We start from the raw sequence: 25958 nt of genomic DNA, 5'->3' as shown, positions 1-25958 counted from the left end.
GAACACCGAGGAGTGGCGTAGTCAGGGTCATGGTAAAGCCAAGTGAGATGATTGAAAGGTCACAATGAGAATTAAACAACCGACCAAGCAGCATCGACTTATTCTCCTCGGCTATTAGCAAATACAAAATTCTCGCTCTTTCCACCTCCCAGCGTTTGCTTCTCCGTCCATCAAGCCATGAACATAAGCCCCGCCAACTACTTGGAACTTCTCCAGGGTGACCTCATCCGGAAGAGGTCGGAGTACAATAGGGACTTTGGCTCCATCCAAGACAACTAGTACATCTCCTGGCTCTGAGCTGATAGGTATCATGGAGAAATGCTTCGAGTCCGTGATACAAAACCGCCAATCCATCAGCATTGTAGATGTCATTCGATAGCATCGCAGATCTGATATATCGATGTAAGACAGAATATCATCCTCGAGTGATGGATTTCGAGGTTGCTCTGCCCGTTCTCGAATTGCTTGAAGTGCAGCTTGATCACTCGCGATGTCTTCATCGCTTAATCGAGCCATACGTTGTGTTGCGGAAGGGCCCTGGCAGTCTGCAGCAATTGTTCGCCAAAATGCTTGGAAAGAATTTTCTCCAGTGGGAGAATACTCATTGTCAGCGATACCTGCCTTCGCCCACAAATCCATCATGGTCTCGTACTCTGCCGGGCCTACCCATATTCCGCGGTACTCGCGATTCAATACCTCGAAAGTATCGTTGTCAACGGATATGGACGAGATGAGATATCCGTTCAGTGAAAGGTTTCCAGACGCATCAACCTCAATGGGGACAGTGCAGTTTGCTCGACCAGCACGAAAAATCCCTCTCTGTGCAAAAAGGAATTCGCCTTTCCCACGCCACGTGAAGTCTGGTATCCAACTGGGAAGATCCTGCCGACGCTCTGAACTGCCAAAGTTATGCCACTGGCTTTGGCAAATGAGATCGAGATTCTGATCATGGTTGATGAGCTTGGCGGCAACGTCTGCAAAGACTGCCTGGACGCCAATGGAATAATCTGCAATGATTCCCAAATCATCAGTGGTCAAACCCAACAATCCAAAGACCTTGTCGCGAGGATCAGTTGCGAGCGTCTTTCGGAACCTCGATAGGACATCGACCAAACTAGACCCAGTCTTATCAGCATTCTGAAGACAAAGCTGACGTTGAGTTTTGATGATCTGAGCTGTCGAGAAGGATGAAGTTATGGAGTTTGGCGTGCCGTGAGTGAAAGTTAAATGATACGCATCCGTGTAATGCCTACCCATTTTCAAAAGTGATTCAACAATGGTCCAAGCGAGGATCCGTCTCCCAGAAACCAGAAGGACCTTCGGAGCTAGTGAGATTTCTTGCATGATCCACACTCTCTTCCAAACAGTGTTCTTAACCAAAAGCTGTCTCAGTGCGTCCCAGTCATTCTTGGGACAATTTATAGAGCACCTCGGGTTTATGTAATGAGTTCCGGCGTCCAGATTTCTGGATATTCCCTTGATATCCAAGACTTTCTATGTCACAGCCCTCCATCTTCGTCAAAAGCGTCATAGCTCTGCCCAAGACACCACCTTCGTCCGGGCCCAACCAAACAACTCCTGACTTGCAATTCGTATATATTTGACGCATGAGTCCCACCTGGTATCGTAGCTCATTGCTGTTTCTTTGATTGATGCACAGTGCATCAACCCACAATACTCGTGGTTTGTCGCAATATCCTAGGTATTGCAGTGCTTCTTCAAGCCGTGGTGTGATAAGAAATGGAACGCTGTTCAGTTGTATTGAGGCGGTAAATTTTGCCTCGCCCCATACGTAGGAAAGAGCGTCGTAAGCTTCAGGGTCGCTGAAAGTGGCTGTTCGTAGTTGACATTCAAGTGGAGATGCATCATTCGTGGATGGGAAGAGCACCAGGAGACGAAACTCCCCAACATCCGAGTTTAGGGTGCCATAGATAGACTGATAGGCAGAGACATCGTCCTGAATTTGTTCAACATACCTTGGAAGAATATTATCGGGAATGATCTGAGATTGAGCTGTTACGTCCTCGCTATTATAATCTCCTACGTCCATGTTGTATAGTTGTCAGCTATCTCCGGGATCTTGTTGAAGGAATGAACTGCCAGCTGGACTGCTGGGCTAGTTTCAAAAGTGGGATGAAAGGTTGTAAGAATAACATCGTGTAAGATGTGCAGGAGATTTATGGGAGCGTCGCTGTTGCACAAAATAAAGCTTCTTATTGGTTCTGGTGGCCGTTCTTGACCTGCAACCTTGCAGCTTATGCAGAGCCAAGAAGTACGTTTACCGGCACACCGCAGATGACCTTTTGGAGGAAAAGTTTCCACAGGCTGCTACGGACTTTTAGTAGATATCCATAGATGTCTTTACTGACAGTTCTTAAGTTGGAAAGCGCCAGTATCCGTCACGCAGCTCAAATCTCTAGAGCTTTGTCAGAAACACAAAGTAAATAGTCCGATAAAGCTCCTTAAATTTCTCAGACATAGAATCCATACAAGTCATTATTCGAGAAACCGTGCTGGGAAGACGAGCGAATGGTTTCTTTGTGGGTAAGGATTGGTCACGATGAATCCAAGCTGAAGAGCTACTCTTTGTTTGACACGTCGGATATTCAAGCACAAAGGCTGTTTCTAATGGGCAATACTGTTGTCTGTTGACTTACACAACGAACAGCAAACGGAAGAGAAATATAAAAAGCAAAGACTAGTAGCTTATGCCATTTCCTCACAGCTCTACTTGACGTTGTTTTTTTCCACCACAATTCTCACCTCACCAAAAATTTGGACTGACGAACTTTAACGCATACACCATGCCATCCAAACTATTCGATTTACTTGCGTCCGACGGCGAAGGTCACAGCAGATCCAAAGCGAACGGCAAAGACAAAGATAAGACCTTCTCTGCCAGAGACAAGAACAAAAAGAAGGCCATCCCAGAGAGATTTGACCGAGATGAAATAAGAACACAACCAAATCATAAGGCAGGAATACAAGGGCAGACAACTAACAAACAGTCCATGTCTCTAACCTCTAATATCTTCGACGGAGAGACGGAGAATCGAGGAGAGGGCAAAGTTGCAAGCTCTTCTGTCAAAGGCAAGAAAATTAAGAAGACCGGCGCAGATAGGTTCACTCTGGACGAAATAGGAACGCGGAAGAAAATGACTCCGAAACAGAAGACACAGGCCAAAAAGGCTGCGGCCACTGCGCAGAAGAAAGCCATGAAAGCCACTGCTGCGGAATCTAAAAACCAGACAGAAGAAGAAGAAAATGTCGCCACGAAGGGAGATCAAGACCTGAGTAAGTAGCTCGGCAGAGTCTTTTTTCTTAGGCATCGTAGCTTTTCCCTCGCTTATCCCATCTTTCAAATGAAATAAAACAAGTCCAAATCTCATATCTGCGTAAGATTCCTGGATAACCTTCAAGTGATTATGAAATCTCTTGATGTTTCTGCGAATGATATATTGATGTGCTTCACTATGTCAACATACTAACGATGTGCTTTTTATGGATGCAAGTGGGTGTCAACACGAGAGAGAGAGCGAGGGAAGTGGATTTGTAAATGTTCGGTTGCATGCAATGGTTCTAATTCATACACTGTCCAAAAATGCCGTCTTTGGCGGTGCTTAACCTCAAGTTCCTCCTCTTCATCTTCGTCTTATGATTCATCTACAACTTCGCAGTCATCTTCTCGCCCTTGTGGATCCATGCCACGGCATCACTTACTAACTCATCAACAACGGCCTTTGCGCTCTTCTTCTCGTTTACAACAGCGGCGGCCTTGCCCATCAGGAAGGGGCGAGCGTTATCCATAGTCTATATTGCATCAGTATGTGTTGAGAAGGATTGGAAGTGTGGATAAACGTACCTCGTCATCAATATCATCGCCCAATGTCTCGAAATCATGCTCAACGGGAATGACACCCTTGCTTGTGAGCTCCTTGATTTCCGCCGCGCGGTTGTTCTCCCAGTTCGAGATATAAGCGTTGTTCCGTACCCGCAATGGTCTTCCGGTGAAGATAATTGTGCGGACATTGTCGTCGTGGCCAGCTGTCCGGACAGCTTCTTGGTGAGCCTTGGGAGCACCAGCCTCATCAGTCAAGATGAAACGAGTACCGACCCAAACGGCGCTGGCGCCGAGCATAAGAGCAGCGGCAACAGTCTGGCCGTTATAGATACCGCCAGCGGCAACAACTTGTACAGGTTGTCCGGTCATTGGGCTCTTCTTGCCCTTTACAAGCTCGACAACTGCTGGGATCAAAACGGTTGTGGGAACGTCACCGGTGTGTCCACCTCCCTCTCCTCCCTGTGCGCAGATAATGTCGACCCCGAGATCGAGGCACTTCTTCACGTGCTTGGGGTGTCCAATCATGTTCATGTACAAGATGCCGGCTTTGTGGAGTCGGTCAACAACATGTTGGGGAGGAACTCCGACGGCGGAAACGAAGAGTTTGGCACCGCTGTCGATGATGATGTCTACTAATTCATTGAGCTTGCCTTTGGTATAATCGTAGCTGTTTGCGGGGAGTGCGAATTAGCTTTGTTCTCTGATAATTAATCATGGATTGCCTCGGTGTACGCCAAGGGCAACTAATCCACCACTTTGCGCTTACTTTGTTTTGCGGGCAGAGCCACCGACTTGTGGGAGGAGCAAATCAACACCAAATGGAGCGTTCTTATCGTTAAGATAGGACTTGAGCTCTGCGATCTGCTCGCGCAGCATATCTGGAGTGTATCCGACTCCTCCGATGACTCCCAATCCTCCCGCATTTGTGACTGCAGCTGCGAGTTTAGGACCGGCGGCGACGTTCATTCCAGCAAGGAGGACCGGATGAGGGATCTTGAGGAGGTCAGTGACCGTTGTGCGGAGTTGTTCTGCGATATTGATGTCAGCTTGCGGTGTATTGATGGTTTTTGCATGTGATTGTTTTGGTTTCTCGAGACATACGCTTGGAGGCCATTTCGATGGATTGTAGGATATAAGGATATGTGTGATAGGGATGGAAGATTTTATGGAGGAGAAAGCTGGAGAATGGCCCCTCGGATCCAGAAAGGACACTAAGAGCCAAACCTGGGGAAATGCCTCGGCTCGCTCTAAGCCGGAGTTGGATCAGGTGATGCGGGACTGTTTACATAAGCAGTCCGTTCGACCACCAGGACAGTTCCGACTTTTCCCCAATGGAACAATATGTACTCGTCAAGTTGGACAGAGGGATAGAAATCTTCCTGTTGTTGTTGAGTGTTGTATTGTTTGCATTATGTGGATGTGAAGCCCAGAAATTCTCAATATTCCTGATAGCATGAGGCTTCTGCGGTTTCTGACATCAATTTCCACGTGATTGCATGTGAAAATCAAGATTCCCTGGTGGAGCCTTCGGCTGAGACATCAGCCCTTCGATGTCTAATCAGTGATGGCGAGAAAAGCTCCGTGAGATATCAATGAGGGCGTTTCGAGTGGGAGGAAAGATTGGGGGAAGAGCCCTCTCAGCCAGATATGGAGTCGTTCCAAAACTTGCTCCTTTTGTGTCCCGAACCTCCCTTCCATCCATTGTTCGACGACATCGAAGCTCGACCGACGAGCCAGTAAAGGCATCAACATGGACACCACACAGCCTCAATTCCCCTTGGACCACAAGCAAGGATGTCTCTGATATTTCGAAGATCTCCAAAACACCAAAAGCTGGCCAGAAGCGCTTGTCATATATTGCTCTTGGCAGCAATCTTGGAAACCGAGTAGAATGGATCGAGAAGGCTTGCAACCTGATGGAGGAACGAGGAATCCACATAAAGAGAACTAGTTGTCTATGGGAGACGGAACCGATGTATGTCAAGGACCAGGATCGATTCTTGAATGGCGTCGCTGAGGTGAGTTGTGCTAATGCACGTGATGGTCTCAAGTGAAGAGGATAACCAGTCCTTGGATCTGATTTGTATCAAAAACGTGGAACATCTCTAATATTCATCAGGTAGAAACCGATATGGAGCCTCTAGCTCTTCTTGATGTTCTTCAATCGATCGAAAAGGAGTCCGGCAGAGTGAAGGTTGTGGATAAGGGACCAAGAAATATAGATCTTGATATCCTGCTACATGGCGATTTAATCGTCGACCATCCAAGGCTCAAGATCCCACATATGTTGATGTTTGAACGAGAATTCGTTCTCCGACCATTAGCAGAGTAGGTCGTCCTAGTCAAGCATCTCGAAGCTCAGCTGACATTTCCAGATTAATACCAGGCAAGCCCCTGGACTCAATGAACCCTTGGAAGGTCACGCAAGATTACTTGAATGAGCTGCCACAATCGGAAGCGCCTATGAGTACAGTGACACCGCTCTCCGAGTACATGAAGCCACTTCGTGCACTCGACCCTCGACGCAATACATCTATGATGGCTATTCTGAACGCGACCCCAGATTCATTTTCAGACGGAGGAAGACTTTTAAAAGGTGCGGATGAATATGATGAGTCCGAAGCACAGCAAAAAGCTCAACAAGGACAAGACTCAGAAGCATCTCTCTTGGCCCAATCCGCAGCTTCTGAAAAGAGCGATAAAAATGATGCACCTGGGGAGAAAGGGGAGACTTCTGTAGAGGTAAAGAGAGAAGGGAAGCAGCGGGACGCTATTACTGATGGCCCCCTTTCCACGAGTGGCCTGTCAGACTTCATGTTCGCCATCGAACAGCATCACCGTAAATGGGGCGAAGCACTGGCGACACACGCTGTGAGCGAACACACTTGGGATGCAATATGGGATGTCGGAGGGCAAAGCACAGCCCCTGGTGTCAAGGAAGTCTCCGTTGAAGAGGAAACCAAACGTGTTGTTGACACCATTGAGGAAATCACAGATGCCTATGGGAACATGACCATTAGTGTAGACACATACCGTGCATCTGTTGCTGAAGCTGCAGCCATCGCCGGTGCGACTATCATCAATGATGTATCTGCTGGAGCTATGGATCCTGATATGCTGCCTACGATGGCTCGACTTGGTGTGACGGTCATTTTGATGCACATGCGTGGAACGCCGCAGACCATGTCCGGCCTGTGCGATTATCCACAGGGTCTCATTCCAACTATAGCCGAAGAGCTTCTCGAGCGTGTCGCAGCTGCCGAAGCAGCAGGTATTCGGCGGTGGCGCATCATTCTCGATCCCGGAATTGGCTTTGCGAAGACCGCAGAGCAGAATCTCGAGATCCTGCGGCGATTTGACGAGTTGAGAGACTGGCCTGGTCTGAGAGGACTGCCATGGCTCGTGGGGTCTAGCCGCAAGAGCTTTATTGGGAAGATCACGGGTGTTGAGAAGCCAAATGAGAGGAGTTTCGGTACAGCGGTTACTGTTGCTGCTGCTATTCAGGGCGGCGCGGATATTGTGAGGGTCCATGATTTCAAGGAGATGAAGCAAGTGATCACCATGTCGGATGCTATATGGCGGGTTTGAGGGCTTTTAAGTGGGTATATGTATGTACATACTAGCGGAAACTGTATGACCTCAAACTTCCAATCTCTTGTTTGTAGGAAGAGAGCCCTGCCACCGCTTAGAAGCTGAACCTGCCAGGAGCATTCTCTGAATTTCTTCCGTGCCGACAACGGCTTTTTGCTGTCCGCAAAAGCACGCTTTCCTAAAATTATATCAGCAGAAGAGCTTGAATATCGTCCCTGTCACGTTTCACGGTATAAATTTCCAAGCTATTGCCGTATCTGTCGCCAAAAGTGTGTCCCTGACGAAGTCATGTTTTCTTATCGTCAAGAACTCTAGCGTTGTTTTGCTCGCTACTGGCCGCCAATCAGGCAGGATGCTGCCATGCCCCAATTGTTTGTGCGATCCTAACCTGCGCAAGAAACTTTTTAATCCAAACCTTCAAGCTTTACTGTCTTCCATGTCGGAATCATTTCGTCTTGAAACATCTTTTTCGAAGAGGTAATGCCTATTTCGAGCTTGATGATAGCCTCGGTCCAAGTTTGTCCAGAGAAGCCCCATGGACATATGGCTCGGCAGCTTGTGAGGGCTATGAGCATGCTATTAGCCTCCAACAAGTCCATTAGGATTTCCCCTCAGAGGTTCTCGTTGCTTTTGGATACTCTTTGCAACATCTGAAGCTCTTGTTCAATACGTGGCAGTTGCAGCCTCTCTACGAGCTCAGCTGGCCATTAATAGGACAATTTCAGAACATCTAAAGGGCAGTGTAAACTGTGACGATTTATAAGACGTAACGGTGTTACCTCAGGTCTATCTCTGAGCGGACATTCCTTCAATTGGAAAAATTACCGGATCATGACACTTTTTCTCGCTTGTGTCCTGGCCCGCGACTAGCGTACCAAACATGTAGAGCTCTAACTTCCGATTTAGAGGGAAGGTTTAGCTTAATAGCGTACACTACTGGACCAGTCTGAAAAATAATAATTTTTTCCTGCTAATTTGACTCCCGATTAATGGGAATACCTTTCACTGCGATCTATATTTCCAAAAGCACTCCACTTCAAAATTCAAACTTGGATATATCACTCGCAGCAACATGTCTCAAGGACAGACGAGACAAGTTTCACAGAGTATGCTCTACCGCCTAACAATTCTCTGCGACTTCTACCAGCCTAAAATCGAGATGGAAGCTAGAGCCAGGGAGACGTCCATAGTTCTCGGGGAGATTCTTGACGGACAGGAAACATCGCAAGCCGACAACAGCAGAGAGCGTGAGGCCAGTCACCCTTCAATCAGCGACAGTGAGGACGACACATATGATAATCCTGCTACTGGGAGTTCAACTTCTAGTGATCATGTCACGGACATCCCAGGACCGCTATTCGACGCAACAGATGTACCTTCTGGTGCGCCATTCTTCATACAAGACGAAGTAGTACCACGATTTATCGCCCTCGCAAAACGGGTTACCTTTATCCGGCTCATAGACATCTTAAATTCGGTTAAGATCGATTTATCTAGAGATTCTCACGATACTTGCACTCGAATTACTCTCCAGATCTGCGCTACGACCAAGATTCTCCACAATTTTGATGAGGACAAACGCTGTGACTGGTGCGACAAGCAGCTTTGTGAGGTAAGTGAAATGAAATACGTTCCGATGGATCTCGAATCGGTACTAGAATGGGCACTGACTAGCGTAACAGGAATGCCGACATTGCATCGTCAAGCATTGTAAGAGCGCGGCCAGCACTCGGCCTGCTGAAAGACTGCTGGAGAACTCTCTTGCAGTGAGACGCATCAGGCCAAGGTGTGGTCAAAAATACTGTACAGCGACGCCACTCGATGCCGAAAAAACCTGCAAATGCACAGAGTTCCTTGTCGACAAATTCCACAACTGCAAAAGTAAAAGCGGTCACTACTGTTCTACCTGCTTTAAAGAGAGGCTGGCGGTACTCGACCATAAAAATTCACACGTGGTGGACCTTGTCAAGTCTAAGGGAGGAGGACTTGTGAGAGTGAGTTCAGATAGTTAAACGCTCTATACGGATAAGCTTACTTACATATCTCAGATCTTCCGATATAAGTGTTCTTGTGGGAATGAGTACAGTCCCGATGTTAAACCAGCTTGTGCACTTTGTGGTTTTCGATGCCGCTTCGCTTCCACCAATGATCCTTTGAGCAAGGACCACGAAGCTAGAAATCCGGATCTTTGGAATAAAGCTGAGCCATACTATTATTTACCACAATGATAGAACTTGTTGGGATAAAACAAATCTAAGACGACCACCACGATTCAAGTCAGCTAGCTTGCTTGCCTTGCGGGAAGTTATTCGACGTGAAAAGGAGCCACATTCGAATACCTCTCATGCCGAGGACATGATCAATCAAGTGGTGGGTCGAATTCAGAGACAATATACGATCTTGATGTGTATCCTTGTCAAGCACTTAGTGTGGTGACCATTACTGCGTTTTTAGAGGTCTTCTCCTGAGAGACGTGGATCGGGTAGAGAACCTCGAAATTGCTACCGATGTCATACAGTTGGAGCCAAAGTAAAACGCCAAGTTGAAGCAAAGATTAGAGTTCTACTAAAAAATCCTTCGATAATAAAAAGAGAAGTGCACTGAAGGGTGAAGGAAAGGTCAGGCTCAGATCAACGTGGTAAGTCACACTCAGCAATGTTCGCTGGCGCTCCCAGACGCTAATATCCACAGCATCAGATATTTGGTCCCATTCCTGAACGAAACGGTATATCGGTCCACGGGAGAGGAAGATTGTTTTATTTCTGGCACCGCACAGATTTAAAGCTCGCCACACAAGGCGTTAGGAGCATGAAAATGGCTCCCATTATAACTGCAACATTAATACGAGCTCATTGATTGCTTACTAAGACTTTCTGGTGCACATATCATACGATTGAACAGTGATTGATAGTCTCTAGAATCTAGAACCCTGATTATAGAATGCACCTTTTTATATAACATATTTAGTACAACGCCGTTAGGGTCACGTGCAGCGTGGTCGATAGTTTTCTCGTTCTTGGTAAAACGGGAACGGACGGCTGTTCGTTTACGCTAACCTTAAACAGACTAGCGTTCGTTTTAGTGACCTAGAACGGCCGTTAGTTAGTTAGATCTCTAACGGAACGGGGTCGTTTAACCCTGTTTTAGTATAGTTCCCGCTGAGCCTTATGTAAGTAGATTATACTACCTCTTCTAATAACCTTTAGGAGAAAGTTAGATATCTAAGTATTAAACTCTACTAATCTTTAGTATAAATATATAAAAATAATATTAAATTCAAGCTATAGTATAGATCTTTTATTTAATATATTATTTGTTATTTTCTACTAAGTAGTTATTAAGAAAAAAGGGGTTAAAGTTAAGTTGCTCTTAACGTGATTTTTATAAGGAAACCTTATCTTTAAAACTATTAAAATACCTTCCTTAACTTAACATTAACTTATAAATAATACTAATAACTACTCTAGAGGCTCTTTAACTCCTAGGAGACGTGGAAATCGTTAAGTATATCTTAATTTCGCTTCGCTACTTATAAAAGATAATATTATACCTCTAATTCCTATTAATTTAGACCTAATAACTTATAGAGTACTTTTAGAGCCTCCTAGCCCTTTAGAGCCTTTAGTATATAAAAACAAACGTTAGGTATAGATATTTTAGTATATACTAAGTAAGAATATTAATAAGAGATACTACGATAAGGCTACTAGTAAAGAGATATAGCGCTATAGCTACTATTTAAAGGTTTACTATATAAATAGTAGTACACAGTCTGCGGAGGAGTATTTAGCTACCTATAGATTAAAGAAAGGTAATCCCCGGGGAACTACTATTACTTATAGTAGTTCTATGTGTTAATAACCTCTCTCTATTAGTTTTAAACGTTAAGTTGAAATAGTAGACGAGTCTTGATTTAAGTGTCGGAATATAGGAGTAAGTAATAGTAACTCTATTAACTTAGATAAGCTGGAGCTTCTTTATACTAGGTAATATAAGTATTCTTACTTATTTTTAATATTAACTTTCTGTAGATTTATCTTAGTATACTCTTAACTTTTACAGCTAGTCGAAAGACTTGAATTCCGCGAACTCCTTAAATACCTTAACTCTGATATTACGTGTTAGTTACTACGCTCTTACTCTATAATTAGTATATAGGTAGAACGATAATTTAAAGCTTATAAGAGTAGGGTTAAAGATAATATTAAAAACGCCCTTTTAAAGATATATATCTCTTATGATATATAGACTTTAATAAATAACTTCCCTGTACTTACGATTATCTTCTATTATATTAGAGCTAACAGAATAGTAAAGAGAACTATAGAAGGAATAAGAGAGGTCTCTAGGAATAAAATAGGAGAGAATCTAGCCTCTATAGTAATAGAGGTAATAAAGGATTAGGAGGTTCAAGGGAAATTAGGGTATTTTATAATAGATAACGCGGCAGATAATAACGTAATAATAAGGTTTCTTACTCTTAGTAAGTCTACTGCTTTCCTTATAGCTTTTACTAATAATTTAAGTAAGATCTTCGTAAGTCCTTTAGTATTCAATACAACCCTGCTACTTACTAATTACACTATACTAGCTATATTATTAATCTCACTATAAAAGCTTTCCTTTTTATTACTAATAACGAATTAATTAAATCTACAGAGAATAAAATAATAATAAACTAATAGCTATAATAAATAATAGAAGAGATAAGGGGATAATATTAAAAGGGACCTCTTAGGAAGCTTTATAATTTCGTTGTTTTTATATAACGTAGTACCTTACGGCTCTAAAGGTTCCTTACCTTATCTAGGAATTATTATCTCTATAGAGATAACTCTACGCGATAGAACTCTTAGTTTTTAATACTTAAGGTTACTCTGTTATTATAGGAGGTAATTAAGGAATATTTTATAACTTATAGAGACGTGGAAATCGAACCGGATCACCTGGATACTAAAGATTAGAGGATTTTAAGTGAGATTAAGAGCTTTTTAGGAGTCCTGAAATTATCTACTAAGTCTCTTAAAGGTTACGGAGCTTCTCTCGACTAAGTTCTTCTTTTAATAGATTTTATACTTACTTACTTTAAGAAAGTTAAAGAGAGGTATTAAGATAACGTTAAGATATCTGTGATAGTTAATTTAGGATAGTAGAAAATAGATAAATATTACAGTAAAAGTAACGAATCTCTAGCTTACGCTATAGCTCTCTTATTAAATCCTGTATATAAATAGTTATATATCAAGAAGTTCTGGAGGCTCTCTTAGTAAGAGAAAGTAAAGGCAGCTGTTTAGAAGCTCTAGGATAATTAATATAAGCTAAAATCAACTATTCCGACTTCTCTAACACTTTATACCTCTTTTACTAACGAGTTTAAGCTCTAGCTATATTAGATTAATACGCCGATTCTTATTACAGATAAATATAACTAATATTATAAGACAGAGTATATTTATAGCTATAATAACGCTATTAAGTAGTGGCTTAAGCCTACGTAATAAAAGGCCTTTCTAAACCTCTTTAGAATAGTTCTTAATATACTCTTACTTCTAGTAATATCTAGCGATCTAGAACGCGCGTTTTCTGCAGTAAAAATCACTCTTTCGGATCATCAGAATAAGATAGGTATATATATAATTGAATATCTGAAGTATTTAAAGTCGTAGACCGGTCTAATTAAGTAGGAAATTGAAGCTAAAGATACAGAGGTTCGACAGAATACTCTTTTAAAAGAGCTAGGAGTAAAGGAAGTAACTAGAGATATAGTAGAGGCAGATTTATAGGTAAGTTTATCTATTCGTTCTTAGTAACGACCTCGTTCTATTAGTTTATATACTTATAAAACGAACGGCGGTTTGTTATTAGGTATAGAAACGTTAGTTCGTTTAAAAGCCTTAAAACGACGTCGTTGAACAGCCGTTTAACTATCGACTACACTGGTCACGTGTCACGGGGATATTACTTCAGCACATAAAGATATCGATCATGGGCAGCAGTTGAAATTAACAAAGGAGACGTAGGTAGTTCTTCTGTGATCTGATATGATACCTAGATTTTCGGTCAATATCTGGTTCAAAACTTTGTTGACATTCAAGTACAGCATTCGCTTATGGTCAAGTTCGCTCAAACTTCAAACCTCAGGAGGTGTTCATATGCAGAAATGTAAACCTCGCTGATCTATTCGAAGTACATTCCATAATTCTTGAAGTTCTTCACTCAGCTCAATATAATCATCAGAGTGGCTATTTATCTATCTCCTTCCTATCTTCAATCTTTCCCTTCTCCCCTGGGCACCCTTTTCCCTCCTCACGCCATCTACTTCTCAGGCGGATACACCACAATCCTGTCCAAGTCCGCACCCTTATAATCAAAGCCATTGAACAGCCCTCTCACTGTGATAGTATTTTTTCTTCCTTTCTCAAGCGTGAGTTGCAGAGGTGTAGATAGGATAATGCCTTTGTGGGTGTCGCGCTGGAAGAGGGTGTGTACGGTGGAAATGTCGTTGTTGACTACAACGCTGGAGATGCGGCGGAGTTGCCAGGTACCGCCGATGCGGTCGGGTGTGCCGCCAGCTGTTAGAGGAGGGAATTTTAGTGAGAGGCCATTTGGGGAGAGGGAGGGAGCTTATGGAGTGGTTGGCGGGCGGGGTAGGTGAAGGAGGGGTGACTGAGGAAATGACTTACGTTGGTCTCCGAATCCCATATCGTCAGTATCTGGAGGGAGTGTTAGGAAAAGTGAACAGATAATGAGGGGAAGAAATGTTTACTTTGGTAGTAGAAGGATACCCATTGTGGTTTGCCCGTTCCTTCGATGCCTTCGAATGTGACGCTGCTGTCATTGCCATAGATGCCAGTGACGATCACGCCACCACTTGCGAAGTTCTGCTCCACGTCAGCTTTTGTTGCAGGTGCCAACCTAAAAGGTCTTGCTCACAGCTTCTTGCTTGAAAGCATTTCCTGCTACTGTGGCGTCTTTGCCGTAGTATGTCTTTCCCTCGATGGCTTTGTATTCTCCGGTTTTGCTGTGTTGGCGCGATTAGTATGACAGCAAATGATGGACAAGGACACGTAAACATACACGTTCAAATCATAGACATCATGCCACACGACATCGAGAGTCTTCTTTCGATCATCAATTTCGATGGGGAGCCAGATATATCTGCTTTCCCAGAGAGAGTTGGAATCCCACTACCAGAAATTATCGTCAGCTCGCCGCTCAAGGATACATCATTCTTTTACGGCTGCGAAGGAATGGGCATTTTACCTGATCACCGAGGTACAAGTATGTCGTCTTTTTTGTTCCCTTGATTCTCAAGGAGAAGCCTGATTGAGAATTGTACGTTCTAGTGTTCAATGGCGAGACAATAAATGGTTGGGACCAAGGACCGGCAAGTGAATCCGCCCGGAAAGCAACGACATCTGAAATTGTTAGGATCTTACGATATGAAGCAGGGATTATTGCAAACTCACTATTAGGTCTATATCCTGTTTTATGGCTCATCAGAGCATAATAACTTTTCTCCGTCTGAATGATCGTTGGGGCCTCCAAATCATATTTATCAAAACGATGGACCACCTCGTCCAAATCCGTAATATCTTCATTGAAGCTCGTCAAATACACATCGCGACCTTCTTTACGATCACCGTTTGAATAGAGAGAATAAGAGCGGCCATCTTTGTAGTCAGTGAAAATACCGAAATCTTGTGACCAGTTTCCGAGGGGCCTTGTTGCGTTCACGAAAGTGTATGGGCCGCCAATGGTTTTTGAGGTGGCGAGACCTTGGAGAAGGAGTCCGTAGGTGGAGTTGTCGGCGTGCCACCACATCTAAGATTGATTAGGTTGGGTTTTGGAGGGATTGAGGGGGAATGAGATGGGGAAGACGGACGTGATATTGCTCTAATGCTTCACTGTAGACGACTTTTGGGCGTTGGATAATGGCGCTTGGGTCGATATATGGATGGCCCTCAATTGGTTCTGCATTACAAGACAAATCAGAATCCTACAGTAAAAGAAATCTCGTATCACTGAAGTTTATTTCAAGAGGGGGTTCAGGACAGGGGAGCGTACCGAGAGCAAACCCATGATGCGTCCACGTTGCTAAATCTTCAGAACTGTACACGGAAACACCACCACCTTCTTCCTGTCCTTGAATCTTGTATTCGCCAAACCACCAGAATGTACCATTCTTATCGACAGTCACGCCACCAGCATGTGCATTGACAAGATCTCCATTCGTATCTCTCCATCTTGCACCTGGAACGATATATTTAGCCGAAGTTGTGGCTGCACCGAGCAGGGCCGCTGTGAAAAGATGCGAAAACAACATCTTGAGAGACCCTCAAAATCACTGGACCATGACAAAGATGAAACGCAAAAGACAAACGAAATCATTTTTCTATTTATACAAGATTAAATTAGAAGGCGTCACCGGTAGGCTTTAGCCCGAGCCCAGACCCAAGAAATGCCAAGTGATGGTATGCGGGGACTGCGGGGGATGGCAGATTTATATATTTCTCCGTCCACAGGAACAGGGAACGGAGAGAAGCGCACCACTGTTACGTTGATTGTGCCTGAATTTGAGCCGTGGCGTGCATATTTATCTCGGGATGGTTGTACCGAATGATTTTGGCATTTGAAGTTCGATCTTCATCATGGAATTGCCTTGTGTCCGAGAATCAAATACGTCTCCACGGAAAGAAAGTACAGATTTTCAAATCACTCAGCTAGACAGATTTATTAAAACATTCAACGTAAGAAGGATGTTCTCCTGAACAAGTCAACTGTACTCCTCTTGGAATGACAAGTATGATATTACGTCATTGCAACAATATGATTGTCAGAAGACATCCGGATAGAAGGATAAGTACGATGAGCGAATCCAAGGTTTTTTTCTCTCGCGAGAAGTGGCCGAATACAAAAGAAGTATATCCTTCGAGCTTCCCTTGTGAATTAGACTTCAGTCAATTCACCTTCGAACCTTAGCAAACCCTCTTCCAAGAACACCCCGCTATTTCAACCTGGAAGTTGCAATGGTGAAAAGACGAAGTATCGTTTGTGGGGTGAGGAGACAAAAGGCGCTTCTGCTGAGAAGTACACACATTTGCTTATATTAGCATGCTTTTTCGACACTCTTATAACTCGAATATCACTTGATGAGCAGCTACGTAGATGCATCCACCTGCAACATCTTACAGCAGCCATATAAAGCTTTCGGTAGGGTTGTATCGAGCTGTGGGCATTCTCTTGCCAAAATCAGAAGGCATGCGAGTTGAGTGATATCGTGGCTAAACAGGCCGGAAGAGACAGAAGGTCGCTATGATCCAAATCGAAAACAAGATGCACGAAAGACAAAGAGGGAAAACTGAATCGAATCGAAATAAATGATAGACGGTGATGAGCTCTGGCAATTTGCGGAAGTCATGCTTCGTCCGCTTCGTCCGAACTCGGTTTGGATATGGGAAAGAACGAACATAAAGAGGGTCAAAGGAGAAGTAGCTGATGAAGTGAAGAAATGCAACTAGTGATGATATCCATCATATCCACCTTCTCGAGTCCAAGCTGTTGTGTATACTTACATGTAGGAAGTGACTGACGGAGAGGGTCTGCAAATACTAGGGGTTGACTCGATCGTTAGCGTACTCCATGATGAGCTCCCCACATCGAACCGCATCATCTCGCATGAAACATCCCTCGTTGATATCCACCTCCTCTTCTCTTTCCAGGCACGACAATCGAGAGTCCTCAACCTCATCCATGCCAAAGAAACGATTCACATCTCAATACTCAAAGCCTCCAAGTACCGTCCACCCATCTCTAAACTCGAACGCGACGAGCTCCAGCTCGTCAAATAGTACGTCTTACAATTACCCCGCCATCCCACCTCAGGAGTTACTGACATTGCCACACAGACAACGATGCTCAACCTACGGTGAACGACCTCATCTCCTCCCTTCGCAGATCCTCCATCTCCTCCAAGCCTGCCGCGGCGACTGTCACTACACCCACTCTGCCACCGCAGATCCGCCACCTGCTCTCGCAACCCGAAACTCCCGTTCCTCGCGCCAGGAACCGCAGATTCGATGCAAATGGCAGACGTATACCACCTGGCCCCGCGCCTCCTCGGAGCTGGTTAGAAGGTTCGCGATATGACCCATTGGCTGGTAGAAGGTCGCAGGAGAGGATTATGCCAACGGACGCCAGGCATTTGCCTGGCTTGCAAGAAGAGGAACGGAAGGGCCAGAGCTTACAGGATACGTGCTTGAGGGAGATGGCCAGGCACTGGGAATATGTGCGCGAGTACGAGAAGAATAATCTGGCGGACTTGCCGACTGGAATGAGGATGAAGCTTTTGAGCTATATTGCTGTGTATGGACCAGATGAAGGAGTTGGGAATGAAGGGTACGCCTCAATTTCACTTTGTTGGACACAGGTATTGCATTAGACTGGTTCACGTAAAACTACGTGGATACTGTTGGTGGACCAGAAACGCAAGTACTGACACACTCCAGGCTGAAAAATATCCTTACACTCCCACCACTCGAAGATGCAGAAGTTCCGAATTTCGATCCAGGAGAGAAGAACGAAGGGTTCTTCCGAATGGACCTTTCTGGAGCTATAGGCAACTCAGTTACGTTCAAGCAACTTATCGAACTGGTGCAAAGGCCAGCTCCTCCAGCTGATATCGATACAGAGGAATTGTCCTGGGATGACACCTCACTGTCCCAATCATTATCGGCACCAATTCCAAATCTAACTCATCTTTCTCTGTCCCATCCAGCATTGACTGTCTCCTGGCCAAGATTAATTTCTTTCGCAAAACATGTCCCGACCTTGACGCACCTCTCGTTGGCTTTCTGGCCAGTCCCATCCCTCACACCAAATGCTAAAACAGCAGTTATCCAATCCGCCCATGGACAGGAAATCCAATACGGAGGCACGAACATGTATTCCCATTCCCTAGACAACGACTTCTCCGAAGCAGCAGACGTCCTCCGCAGACTCGCTGATCGCTTACACGGACTGGAATACCTGGATCTCACAGGTTGTACCTGCTGGCTTCGAGCTCTGCGTTGGATGGGCGGCCAAACAGAAAGATATGTAGACTGGAGCACGCAATGGACCAAACTCGGCACTCTCAAGACCCACAGCGGGATCGAGTTGACCGAACAGAGCGATTATTGTGACGTGGCCCGCTTTGTCATGGCTCAGAGAGAATCTAGCATCACCGAAGAGATGCTGCGATGGTGGATGCGCCGGAACAAGACTCTTGGCCGACCTGTCAATTGGATCGATGTCCAGAAAGATGGTTGGGAAGTTTACAGGAATCTGTGGCTTGGGGGTGGGAAGGAGGATGAGAGAAAGAGGAATGTGTTGGAGACTTTGAGCAACAGGGATTTCCTGGAAGGGATTCAGTGGACGAAGCCATTTGTGCTGGATCCGCTGGAAGAGAGGCATGACGACGCTGTGGAGAGAATGAGTGTTTGGGATCAGTGATGAGTTCAGCACTTGGCTCATAACCTAACGCATACTTCTTGGATTTGACATGCTCAGATTCTCGACACAGAAGCAGAAGGTTTACTTGTTTGTCTGTCTTTTAGTATCGCTTGCTTCGAGAGGGGATTAGACAACATCCATTCACAATACCAGATATCAAAGGATGCCGACACATTATCCAAGTTGCAAGCATTTGGAAGGCTCACCTCATCCCAAACCTGTTACTCCCAAAATTTAACACTTGCTTCCCTATCCTCGTGCCCAAGTGAGATTCCAGGTCACTTCATCACTGTCCTCATTATTCATCACTCTCATCATCCATCATCCTCTCTAGTATCAAATCATCTAATAGTTTCTCATTCCTCAACCACCATACTCCACTCCCTACACCTCACTCTACTCCAATCCCATCCGTCCATCCTCCCTCTCATCCTTTTCCCTCCCGGTTGCTCTTCCGAATTAGCGCCCTTCCGTCCATTTCCTCGTTACATTGTACAACACAACACCAACAGAACACGGACACAACACGGACGGTAGATCCTGGCAGGTAGGATACAGGCAGAGTGTTGGGAAGAGGGATGCAACGTACCATCCGCTGCTGATGTTTGTGTATAGGTACCTAGGTACCTAGGTACTTGTATATAATGCTGTGTGATGTTTGTTGGCGTGCGGGTTGGATGTCGGGACTGGGGTGGGAGGAGGTTGGAGCTGGGGGTGGAGGGGGCGGGTACATCGACGTTTGTCTTCACGTTCTGTGTTTCACATTGATAATTTGGGGTCATTTCATGGCCTTGGGTTCGGGGTCTTGGGGATTGAGAGCTGGGGACTAGAGACTAGAGAGGAATGGAGCTCATGACTCGGTGCTGGATTTGAATTCCAAATTGGGAAGTGGGGACCATGCCAGAAGTGAGGATTAGGAGATCGAAAATGAATCTCCTCTTCACCATTGTTATTCTCAACCGCTTGGAAAGGGTAATCTTCTGCCTCACGAGCGAGTCACTCTAGCTGCCCACACGAAGATGGGGGTCAGCTGAAGATCTGGATGAAGAAAATCAGATCTCGAACTATCCAAGAATCTCCATATCTAGATCTATATCGAAAAGGTCGCGTCAGTGTTGGTGTTTTCCTTGAATTACAGAAAGCTATCGACGCATATCAGGTCTCCCGCCTGGAGCAATCGGCCAGGCCCAGGGTGAAGGAGGCGAGCGAGAGAGACAACGACAAGAGAAGATCAGATATCGGATCATCCTCCGATGGTGGACATATGACGATATGAGCTGATTTGGAGAGATAGATAGGTAGATGGGTCAATTAGGGGATCGAGGTAGACCAAAAAAGGGGAATGTCTCACATTAGTCGATCTGGGGCTCTATATTGGGAGGCCATTGTTTGGGAGTTATCATGTTGTGAGACTGGAGAGAATTACTGCTTTCGCACATTGGGGTGTTCATCTTTCAAGATTTGAGGGTGAGGATGGACCTGGGGGTGTAGCTTATCAGAAGGTATGGGGTGAGCATGGGAAAGATGGTGAGTTAAGGCGGTAAGAATAATGGAGAAGAGGTGAATGGGGAGCAGTTAGTTGGTGTCAGTAGGGATATTGAGATTGGGAGCCGAGTAGGGATCTAGCCATTTTATCCTCTTAGTAGGCAGTTGTTCATGTAGGGTCCTAGATTCCTCTTCTCCGCCTCTCGCTCCAGTATCCTCCGATTCTCAGCTTCATGGTCATCCACATCCACATCGAGGTCTAGGTGCTAGTCCCAGTCCATTGAGGGAAAGGACCCACGATGTAAGAACCAAGAAGGAGCATGAGGCTGATCCACGATCCTCATTCCTCGGGAAGAAAAGGACCGATACGGGCATGAAGTGGGCTCTAGACCCGGCAGTGTATCGAAGTGCCGCTGATGCGCTGCATGGATTCAGGTGGTGTAAGGGACGCGCGTGCTGAGTGTTGATCTAAGAGAATAGCTTGTACTTCTGTCTCAACTTGGATATGTGACTAGATTAGGTGGAGGAGGAGTTGTGTTGCTAGGGGTCCGTAGACCATGGTATGAGATGGTATTTTGGGGTGTAGACAGGATGAGCAAGGGACGGGTGATGCCTTTGAAAGTCTAGTTCTGAAGAAAAGTCCTTTGGAATCACGTACGATCTTTGCTTTGAGATGATGGAGAGTATCGCGCTGAAAGAAGTATTGGCTAGTCTACCCAAAACAGAAACTACAGGAAGAGATAGATGAGTAGTAAGGCAGAGCAAGTAGAAAGATAGCTAATTTGCCCAAAATGTATATGTTGCTTGCCCAACCACTGGTATGACAAGCAAGGACGAGGATCATATATCTTCCTTGACAGCGCAGAAGTCGGTATCCACTATACACTGGACACATCCGGTGTGTAAATCCCAACGCTTTTGAGGGCACTGAAACACCGAGTACAGAATGGGCTCGATTCGAGTCCCAAGAAATGGGTATAGCTGGTTTGGCCTATCTTTACTGGTCTGAAATACTGACTTCCTTACCTACTTGGTAAGGTCGGGTCACTCAGAGCTTTCGAGGGCGCGCAGCTACCCCGATCAAACCTCAGTCTCCATGCGCTGAGCCCCGAAGCAAAACCTGGTTGCATGGGAGGTCTTTGTCCTGTTGCAGATTAAGCGTTGGAAATTGGAATGATTGGATTCTACAGCAGGCAGGGTTACGGACCATGAAGCTGACACGAAGAATTGAATTGATTCAGCTGCCTGACCCGAAATACTGGTTCGGTGTGTGCGGTGAGGCTCATTGCATAAATGAGGTTTATATTGACTTAATTTAGCAAAATGTTTGCTGAGAAGTAAGGAAATCGGAGGATGTTGGAACAAGGTTGGTTTTGGCGCCGGAGACTCCGAATAAGGAGTGGGGTTCCCTAAATTTCTGCGATCAGGTGGTTGTCTGTTCAATATGACCTTCTGAGGCTCCGAGGTCTTCAACGTGGCACAATACTGGGGGATCTTGAAGCTTGAAGCTTGAAGGTTGAAATTTGGAGCCCCTGCTTGGTATTGAGAGCTAAGATGAGGATAGTTTGTGGCAAAGCATAACAGCTGCAGAATGATCAGCGGCTCATGGCTAGTCCCTGGCATATGCTCTGAATCACGCATCACTTGCGCACTTATGACCGATGTCTTGCAGTGGTTTCCAGGAGCTTTACTCTTCTCAGTTTGGCCTCTGCAGTGGATACTCATGGACGGAGAGGCCGCTGATGGCTTGGCTCGATCAGTGGGCTAATCAAAGGAATCAAGAGCTAAGTCAAAGTTCAGCATCTATTGTACTACGCAGCAGGGACCAGCTCGAATTGAGTGCCGGTAGCGTCTTTTGCACGCTGTCACAGTCTCAACTCAGTGGAGTGAGGACCCTGAGACTTTCTGGATATTCCCCGTTCCATAGCTTTGGTTTGAGACGAGATATCTCGGCGTTACTTGTGAATCACCGACGTCGCCGATTGTATTGCGTGTTCTATCTCGCTAGTATTTTTTGAAATCTTGGTACAAGGTGGAGATACTAGCTTAGCGAGAAAAATAGGGGCGAAGCGAACCTAGTGCCAAAATCGGTATGGAGAGATCATGAGATGTCGATGCGACTCCGCATGACTTGACATGAGGCATTTTAGACGCCAAGAGAGCTGATGTGTCGTCCCAGATCTGCCAGCTAGGTCAGGAAGAGCTCCACGATCTCTCGATCATCAGCCCCGTGCTACGAGGGCGGTCTGCCAATTTCTCGTCGAGCCAAAGGGATTGCTCCTGCCAGGACAGCACATCACACTTGCAGATTACTTGCAATTGCTTGCATAGCAGGCTATCACGCAGGGGAGCCTCTCTTGCGTGTTGAGATGCATTGGGTCCCAAGAACCCTTGAAGCGTCCGAGGAAGTGAGCCCAATGCTATAGACCTCGAGTAGCTCAACGGATCAGAAAGCGGGTAGGTGACAAGGACCAATCCAACGACATGCGAACACTTCATCCAGCATGAGTATCTATCCTGATTCTGCCTTCCGTCTTTCCTGTATTCATCCTGACAATAGCATTGTCGGGAATGAAAAGCGGATATTGCCAACAGGCAAACATGTTCACCTGACCGCCCTGCAGCGATGCGAGGCAAGGGGAGGTAAAAGCAAGACGAGGCTAGAGCCAGTAAAGTGTATCATCGTCAGGAACCGACGGAAACACACATTGTATTTGCGCTTCTGTCCCGACACTTACATGAATAGCTACGTTGCTTGCAGAATCCTTATCAATCAGCAATATCATCTGGTATTATCTCCCCCTGGCTGGTAAAGGCGTCATGGGTGCATGTTGAGTTGCAAATCGAAAGTAATTCATCCAGAGATATAATTCATTCCACGCCATCCCCGTAAGTGGTGCGACGGTGAGGTGTCTTTGATGGGGGAGGCAGATCCCGAGATAGCCAACGCCATGGCTGGAAGATGGGGAGATATCCCGGGATTGCATCAGCTCAGCAAATGGCGCAGATGGATTTTCCGAGGCTGGATGAAACCTGGATGGCTGACTGACAGGTATTGGCTTCTGGCTGGTAGATGCTGGTTGCTTGAATGAAAGGGAGGGAAACACAAGCTCAGATGAGCTGGGATTTTGAGGTTACGCCGCAGGTAACCGCTTGACAGGTCGAGCGGATGGATGGTTGGATCGAGATGTAGGAGGATTGCCGGTGCAATGGAAATGAAGCAAGGCAAGAAGCAAGCAAACAGACAAAGTGCAAGTGGAAGGACATCAATTGAGCCTGAGATCGTAAGAAGGAATACATGCAAGGAGATCTGTGCTTCGCCAACTTGCTTATGTGGTTGTCTGCTCTCTCTGATGATTCATACCAGCTAAGTTGGCGATCTGCCAATGAATTGCGTTTCTTTACGCTGATGATTCTTCCTAATGAGTGGTGTCTTCGCTTTGTTTTGTTGTAGCGGAATCAGGAAAACCACCCCGAGACAGCGCGACTGGGTTCTGCGGTTGGAAATAAGCAATCGGTATCCTTGATTTTCAGAATCTATTGCTGCTTCTATTACAAGCTTGTTGACATTGGTTTGGCCTGCTGTGCTAGGTATACAGTGAGCGGATGGTTCGTGAGTTTGGAGTGAGGTGTTCGTCCCTATTCTGGGCACTGTGTGAGCTGGCCTCAAGCCTCAAATGTGGTGTGTTGTATTATGTTGCACCTGAAGAAGGTTCATCGGCAGTGACATTGGCATCTGGGACTGTGGAACGCTGATAGATACAACAATCGCTATGGGGAAGATCATGGAGAGAATCTCGGAGTGTGGTCACAGTAGCGAGGATGAATAGGGTGAAGGCACCAATGTTGAAGCGGTAAGGCGGCGATGATCTTTGGGCCGCCGCAGGACATCATAGGCTGGAGCGTTGCAGCAGCGCCAGGGCCTGTCAATGACCTTTGAGTGGGAGCTTCAGCTCAAGTTTGAGCTTGTACCAACGTACCCTTACGATCATTGAGACTATCTTCTCCTTCTTAATCTTCTGATCTTCGAGGCTAGAGATGCAATTATCCATCCGAGCTTTTCTTCTCCAATCAAGTACAGTCCTCAAATGCATCTTTTCTACTTTTCTTCGGTATGTCGAGTTAAACATCGTTAATATAACCTTCGGGATCTATCCGTCCAATAAGTCCTCAAAAAACTTACCTTACTTCGTCGATGCAGATACCCATTTTCCAGGAGCACATGGCAGGCCGGGCTAATTCCCACCCGTTTGTTGAGGGGGTGTCGATCTCTTTTCAAACAGAAGCCTGCTCAACGTCTTTCCTGACTCCTCACACGTCAGCCCTGAAATTCGTCATACCATACGATACCAACCTGCCAGCATCACAGTTGATGCCGTACACTACAAGGCTCTAAGGTCTGTACACGGCGATATCGATGTCTTGCATATGATGCAATCATCCCATCCCGCATTTCTCACACACTTCTCTCTTGATCTGTTCCAAAAAGAGAAAACTGAACCGCTCCAGCGCTCCCACTCGGAGCTTCTCTCCTTACATCACATAAGCCAATCTGCATCCAAAGACAGGCTACCACCCACTCCCCTGTACCACAGCGGCACATTCGACTCGTAAATAGTGGCGCTGCTCTTTCGTTTCGTTTTCTTCCCTTCCCTCCCATCTCCCTGCATCCTGCCTGCATGCAGACCTCTTCACCGGGGGTCATAAGCCCACGGCAAATCCTTGAGTGGAGTCAGATGTTGGTCTTGTTCGCCTATCAGGAGCTTCGTAACGAATTCGAGATCCTGGTCCGCATTTCGTGAGAAATGCCACCCATGCGATGTCCTAACTTGGAAGATGCATCTCGGCTTTGAGTGTTTGGAGACAAGCGTTGATATTGGTTGGGTGGTGGGCTGGAAACGGGGCTGTGTGTAACTGCTGGTGTTTATGCTGGCGATCGAGTGAGCTGTCATGATGTACAAGATCGCGATGGGGAGGGGCCCGTGACGCTGCCGCTGCAGTGTGACGAGACGAAGATGGATGGGAGTGAGTGTTGGTAAAGGATTGTTTGTTGGGTGGGCTTCAAGATGCCAAGGATATTTTTCTAAATTTGTTTTTCTGGATTTTATCTTATGAAAGTGCAAAGTCTTTGGGATCAGTTCAATGTATATTTTACAGTCTTGAAGTACTGCTTAATCCGATAATTTTATAGTGAACTCAATTTGACTGCAGAACCGGCCCGAACCGTTTCGGCACAACTCAATGATTGCTGCACTGCAACCCGTGGGAATCGGTTGGCTCTCTACGATATGTAGTGACCCTCAGAATCAAGTAGATGTGAAGCCTTCTTCTTTCACTTCTATTCCAAGGAGTTCCAGAGCAAGGTTCCAGACGCAGGTGATATCATTGTGCATCTTAAATGAGCAAGAAGCAGAAGAACGGCCCCGTCAGTGAATGGCACCAGAAAAAGAGAAGCGGAAATTGTAATCAGTTTCCAAATATCCCGCATCCGAGTTTGATCAGTGGTTGCCGCAGTTTATAATTTACTCTGGGTTATCTGAACTCCCAG

The 25958-nt window shown here is 45.7% G+C and overlaps 9 protein-coding genes across 11 annotated transcripts; 4 read left to right on the top strand and 5 right to left on the bottom strand.

Annotated features, from left to right (window-relative positions):
• Window positions 1-114: 114 nt before the first annotated feature.
• Window positions 115-1344, bottom strand: ONS95_012628 (uncharacterized protein; the record flags this gene model as incomplete). Its single annotated transcript, XM_058506270.1, has 1 exon — window positions 115-1344. The coding sequence occupies one exon, from the start codon at window positions 1342-1344 to the stop codon at window positions 115-117; it is 1230 nt and encodes a 409-aa protein (XP_058358797.1).
• A 58-nt stretch (window positions 1345-1402) lies between these two features.
• Window positions 1403-2050, bottom strand: ONS95_012627 (uncharacterized protein; the record flags this gene model as incomplete). The annotated part of the gene is made up of 1 exon (XM_058506269.1): window positions 1403-2050. The coding sequence occupies one exon, from the start codon at window positions 2048-2050 to the stop codon at window positions 1403-1405; it is 648 nt and encodes a 215-aa protein (XP_058358796.1).
• A 754-nt stretch (window positions 2051-2804) lies between these two features.
• Window positions 2805-3302, top strand: ONS95_012626 (uncharacterized protein; the record flags this gene model as incomplete). The annotated part of the gene is made up of 1 exon (XM_058506268.1): window positions 2805-3302. The coding sequence occupies one exon, from the start codon at window positions 2805-2807 to the stop codon at window positions 3300-3302; it is 498 nt and encodes a 165-aa protein (XP_058358795.1).
• Window positions 3303-3450: 148 nt separating this feature from the next.
• ONS95_012625 (uncharacterized protein) lies at window positions 3451-5252 on the bottom strand. Of its 2 annotated transcripts, XM_058506266.1 has the most exons (4): window positions 4943-5252; window positions 4608-4869; window positions 3863-4508; window positions 3451-3810 (listed from the first exon to the last, which is right to left on the bottom strand). In XM_058506266.1, the coding sequence occupies exons 1-4, from the start codon at window positions 4953-4955 to the stop codon at window positions 3664-3666; spliced, it is 1068 nt and encodes a 355-aa protein (XP_058358793.1). In that variant the 5' UTR covers window positions 4956-5252; the 3' UTR covers window positions 3451-3663. The 2 variants fall into 2 exon arrangements, with proteins under 2 accessions (XP_058358793.1, XP_058358794.1); XM_058506267.1 differs by having other exon boundaries at window positions 4608-5252.
• A 145-nt stretch (window positions 5253-5397) lies between these two features.
• FOL1 (trifunctional dihydropteroate synthetase) lies at window positions 5398-8321 on the top strand. 2 transcript variants are annotated; one of them, XM_058508750.1, is made up of 3 exons: window positions 5398-5859; window positions 5961-6169; window positions 6217-8321. In XM_058508750.1, exons 1-3 carry the CDS (start codon window positions 5434-5436, stop codon window positions 7427-7429), a joined length of 1848 nt encoding a protein of 615 aa, XP_058358791.1. In that variant the 5' UTR covers window positions 5398-5433; the 3' UTR covers window positions 7430-8321. The 2 variants fall into 2 exon arrangements, with proteins under 2 accessions (XP_058358791.1, XP_058358792.1); XM_058508751.1 differs by having other exon boundaries at window positions 5442-5859; window positions 5965-6169.
• A 183-nt stretch (window positions 8322-8504) lies between these two features.
• On the top strand, window positions 8505-9146 carry ONS95_012624 (uncharacterized protein; the record flags this gene model as incomplete). Its single annotated transcript, XM_058506265.1, has 1 exon — window positions 8505-9146. The coding sequence occupies one exon, from the start codon at window positions 8505-8507 to the stop codon at window positions 9144-9146; it is 642 nt and encodes a 213-aa protein (XP_058358790.1).
• Window positions 9147-13554: 4408 nt separating this feature from the next.
• On the bottom strand, window positions 13555-16218 carry ONS95_012623 (uncharacterized protein). The gene is made up of 9 exons (XM_058506264.1): window positions 15500-16218; window positions 15318-15406; window positions 14902-15256; window positions 14696-14850; window positions 14510-14619; window positions 14366-14453; window positions 14199-14313; window positions 14116-14145; window positions 13555-14004 (listed from the first exon to the last, which is right to left on the bottom strand). Exons 1-9 carry the CDS (start codon window positions 15756-15758, stop codon window positions 13748-13750), a joined length of 1458 nt encoding a protein of 485 aa, XP_058358789.1. The 5' UTR covers window positions 15759-16218; the 3' UTR covers window positions 13555-13747.
• A 797-nt stretch (window positions 16219-17015) lies between these two features.
• ONS95_012622 (uncharacterized protein) lies at window positions 17016-19630 on the top strand. The gene is made up of 3 exons (XM_058506263.1): window positions 17016-17282; window positions 17341-17830; window positions 17941-19630. Exons 1-3 carry the CDS (start codon window positions 17075-17077, stop codon window positions 18923-18925), a joined length of 1683 nt encoding a protein of 560 aa, XP_058358788.1. The 5' UTR covers window positions 17016-17074; the 3' UTR covers window positions 18926-19630.
• Window positions 19631-20927: 1297 nt separating this feature from the next.
• Window positions 20928-22284, bottom strand: ONS95_012621 (uncharacterized protein). The gene is made up of 2 exons (XM_058506262.1): window positions 21618-22284; window positions 20928-21554 (listed from the first exon to the last, which is right to left on the bottom strand). Exons 1-2 carry the CDS (start codon window positions 22133-22135, stop codon window positions 21491-21493), a joined length of 582 nt encoding a protein of 193 aa, XP_058358787.1. The 5' UTR covers window positions 22136-22284; the 3' UTR covers window positions 20928-21490.
• Between the last annotated feature and the right edge of the window lie 3674 nt (window positions 22285-25958).

This window comes from Cadophora gregata, assembly GCF_030347475.1.
Source record: "Cadophora gregata isolate MNR1 chromosome Unknown scaffold_6, whole genome shotgun sequence".
Taxonomy (NCBI): domain Eukaryota; kingdom Fungi; phylum Ascomycota; class Leotiomycetes; order Helotiales; family Ploettnerulaceae; genus Cadophora; species Cadophora gregata.
The sequence above is the reverse complement of the archived record's forward strand: the minus strand, read 5'-3'. Positions and strand labels throughout refer to the sequence as shown.

Excerpts from the sequence above, each read along its gene's own strand:
- ONS95_012625 (XM_058506266.1), bottom strand. Across the intron at positions 4,509-4,607 it reads GGCTCTGCCCGCAAAACAAA|CTACGATTATACCAAAGGCA; the intron begins GTAAGCGCAAAG and ends CCCCGCAAACAG. Across the intron at positions 3,811-3,862 it reads GCGATGATATTGATGACGAG|ACTATGGATAACGCTCGCCC; the intron begins GTACGTTTATCC and ends GATGCAATATAG.
- FOL1 (XM_058508750.1), top strand. The coding sequence starts at position 5,434 with ATGAGGGCGTTTCGAGTGGGAGGAAAGATTGGGGGAAGAGCCCTCTCA. Across the intron at positions 5,860-5,960 it reads TCTTGAATGGCGTCGCTGAG|GTAGAAACCGATATGGAGCC; the intron begins GTGAGTTGTGCT and ends AATATTCATCAG. Across the intron at positions 6,170-6,216 it reads GTTCTCCGACCATTAGCAGA|ATTAATACCAGGCAAGCCCC; the intron begins GTAGGTCGTCCT and ends TGACATTTCCAG.
- ONS95_012623 (XM_058506264.1), bottom strand. The coding sequence starts at position 15,758 with ATGTTGTTTTCGCATCTTTTCACAGCGGCCCTGCTCGGTGCAGCCACA. Across the intron at positions 14,454-14,509 it reads GATGTCTATGATTTGAACGT|CAAAACCGGAGAATACAAAG; the intron begins GTATGTTTACGT and ends GCGCCAACACAG. Across the intron at positions 14,005-14,115 it reads TATGGGATTCGGAGACCAAC|CTGGCGGCACACCCGACCGC; the intron begins GTAAGTCATTTC and ends CTCCTCTAACAG.
- ONS95_012622 (XM_058506263.1), top strand. The coding sequence starts at position 17,075 with ATGATGAGCTCCCCACATCGAACCGCATCATCTCGCATGAAACATCCC. Across the intron at positions 17,283-17,340 it reads GAGCTCCAGCTCGTCAAATA|ACAACGATGCTCAACCTACG; the intron begins GTACGTCTTACA and ends ATTGCCACACAG. Across the intron at positions 17,831-17,940 it reads GAAGGAGTTGGGAATGAAGG|GCTGAAAAATATCCTTACAC; the intron begins GTACGCCTCAAT and ends GACACACTCCAG.
- ONS95_012621 (XM_058506262.1), bottom strand. The coding sequence starts at position 22,135 with ATGAGTATCCACTGCAGAGGCCAAACTGAGAAGAGTAAAGCTCCTGGA. Across the intron at positions 21,555-21,617 it reads TTCTTCGTGTCAGCTTCATG|GACAAAGACCTCCCATGCAA; the intron begins GTCCGTAACCCT and ends AATCTGCAACAG.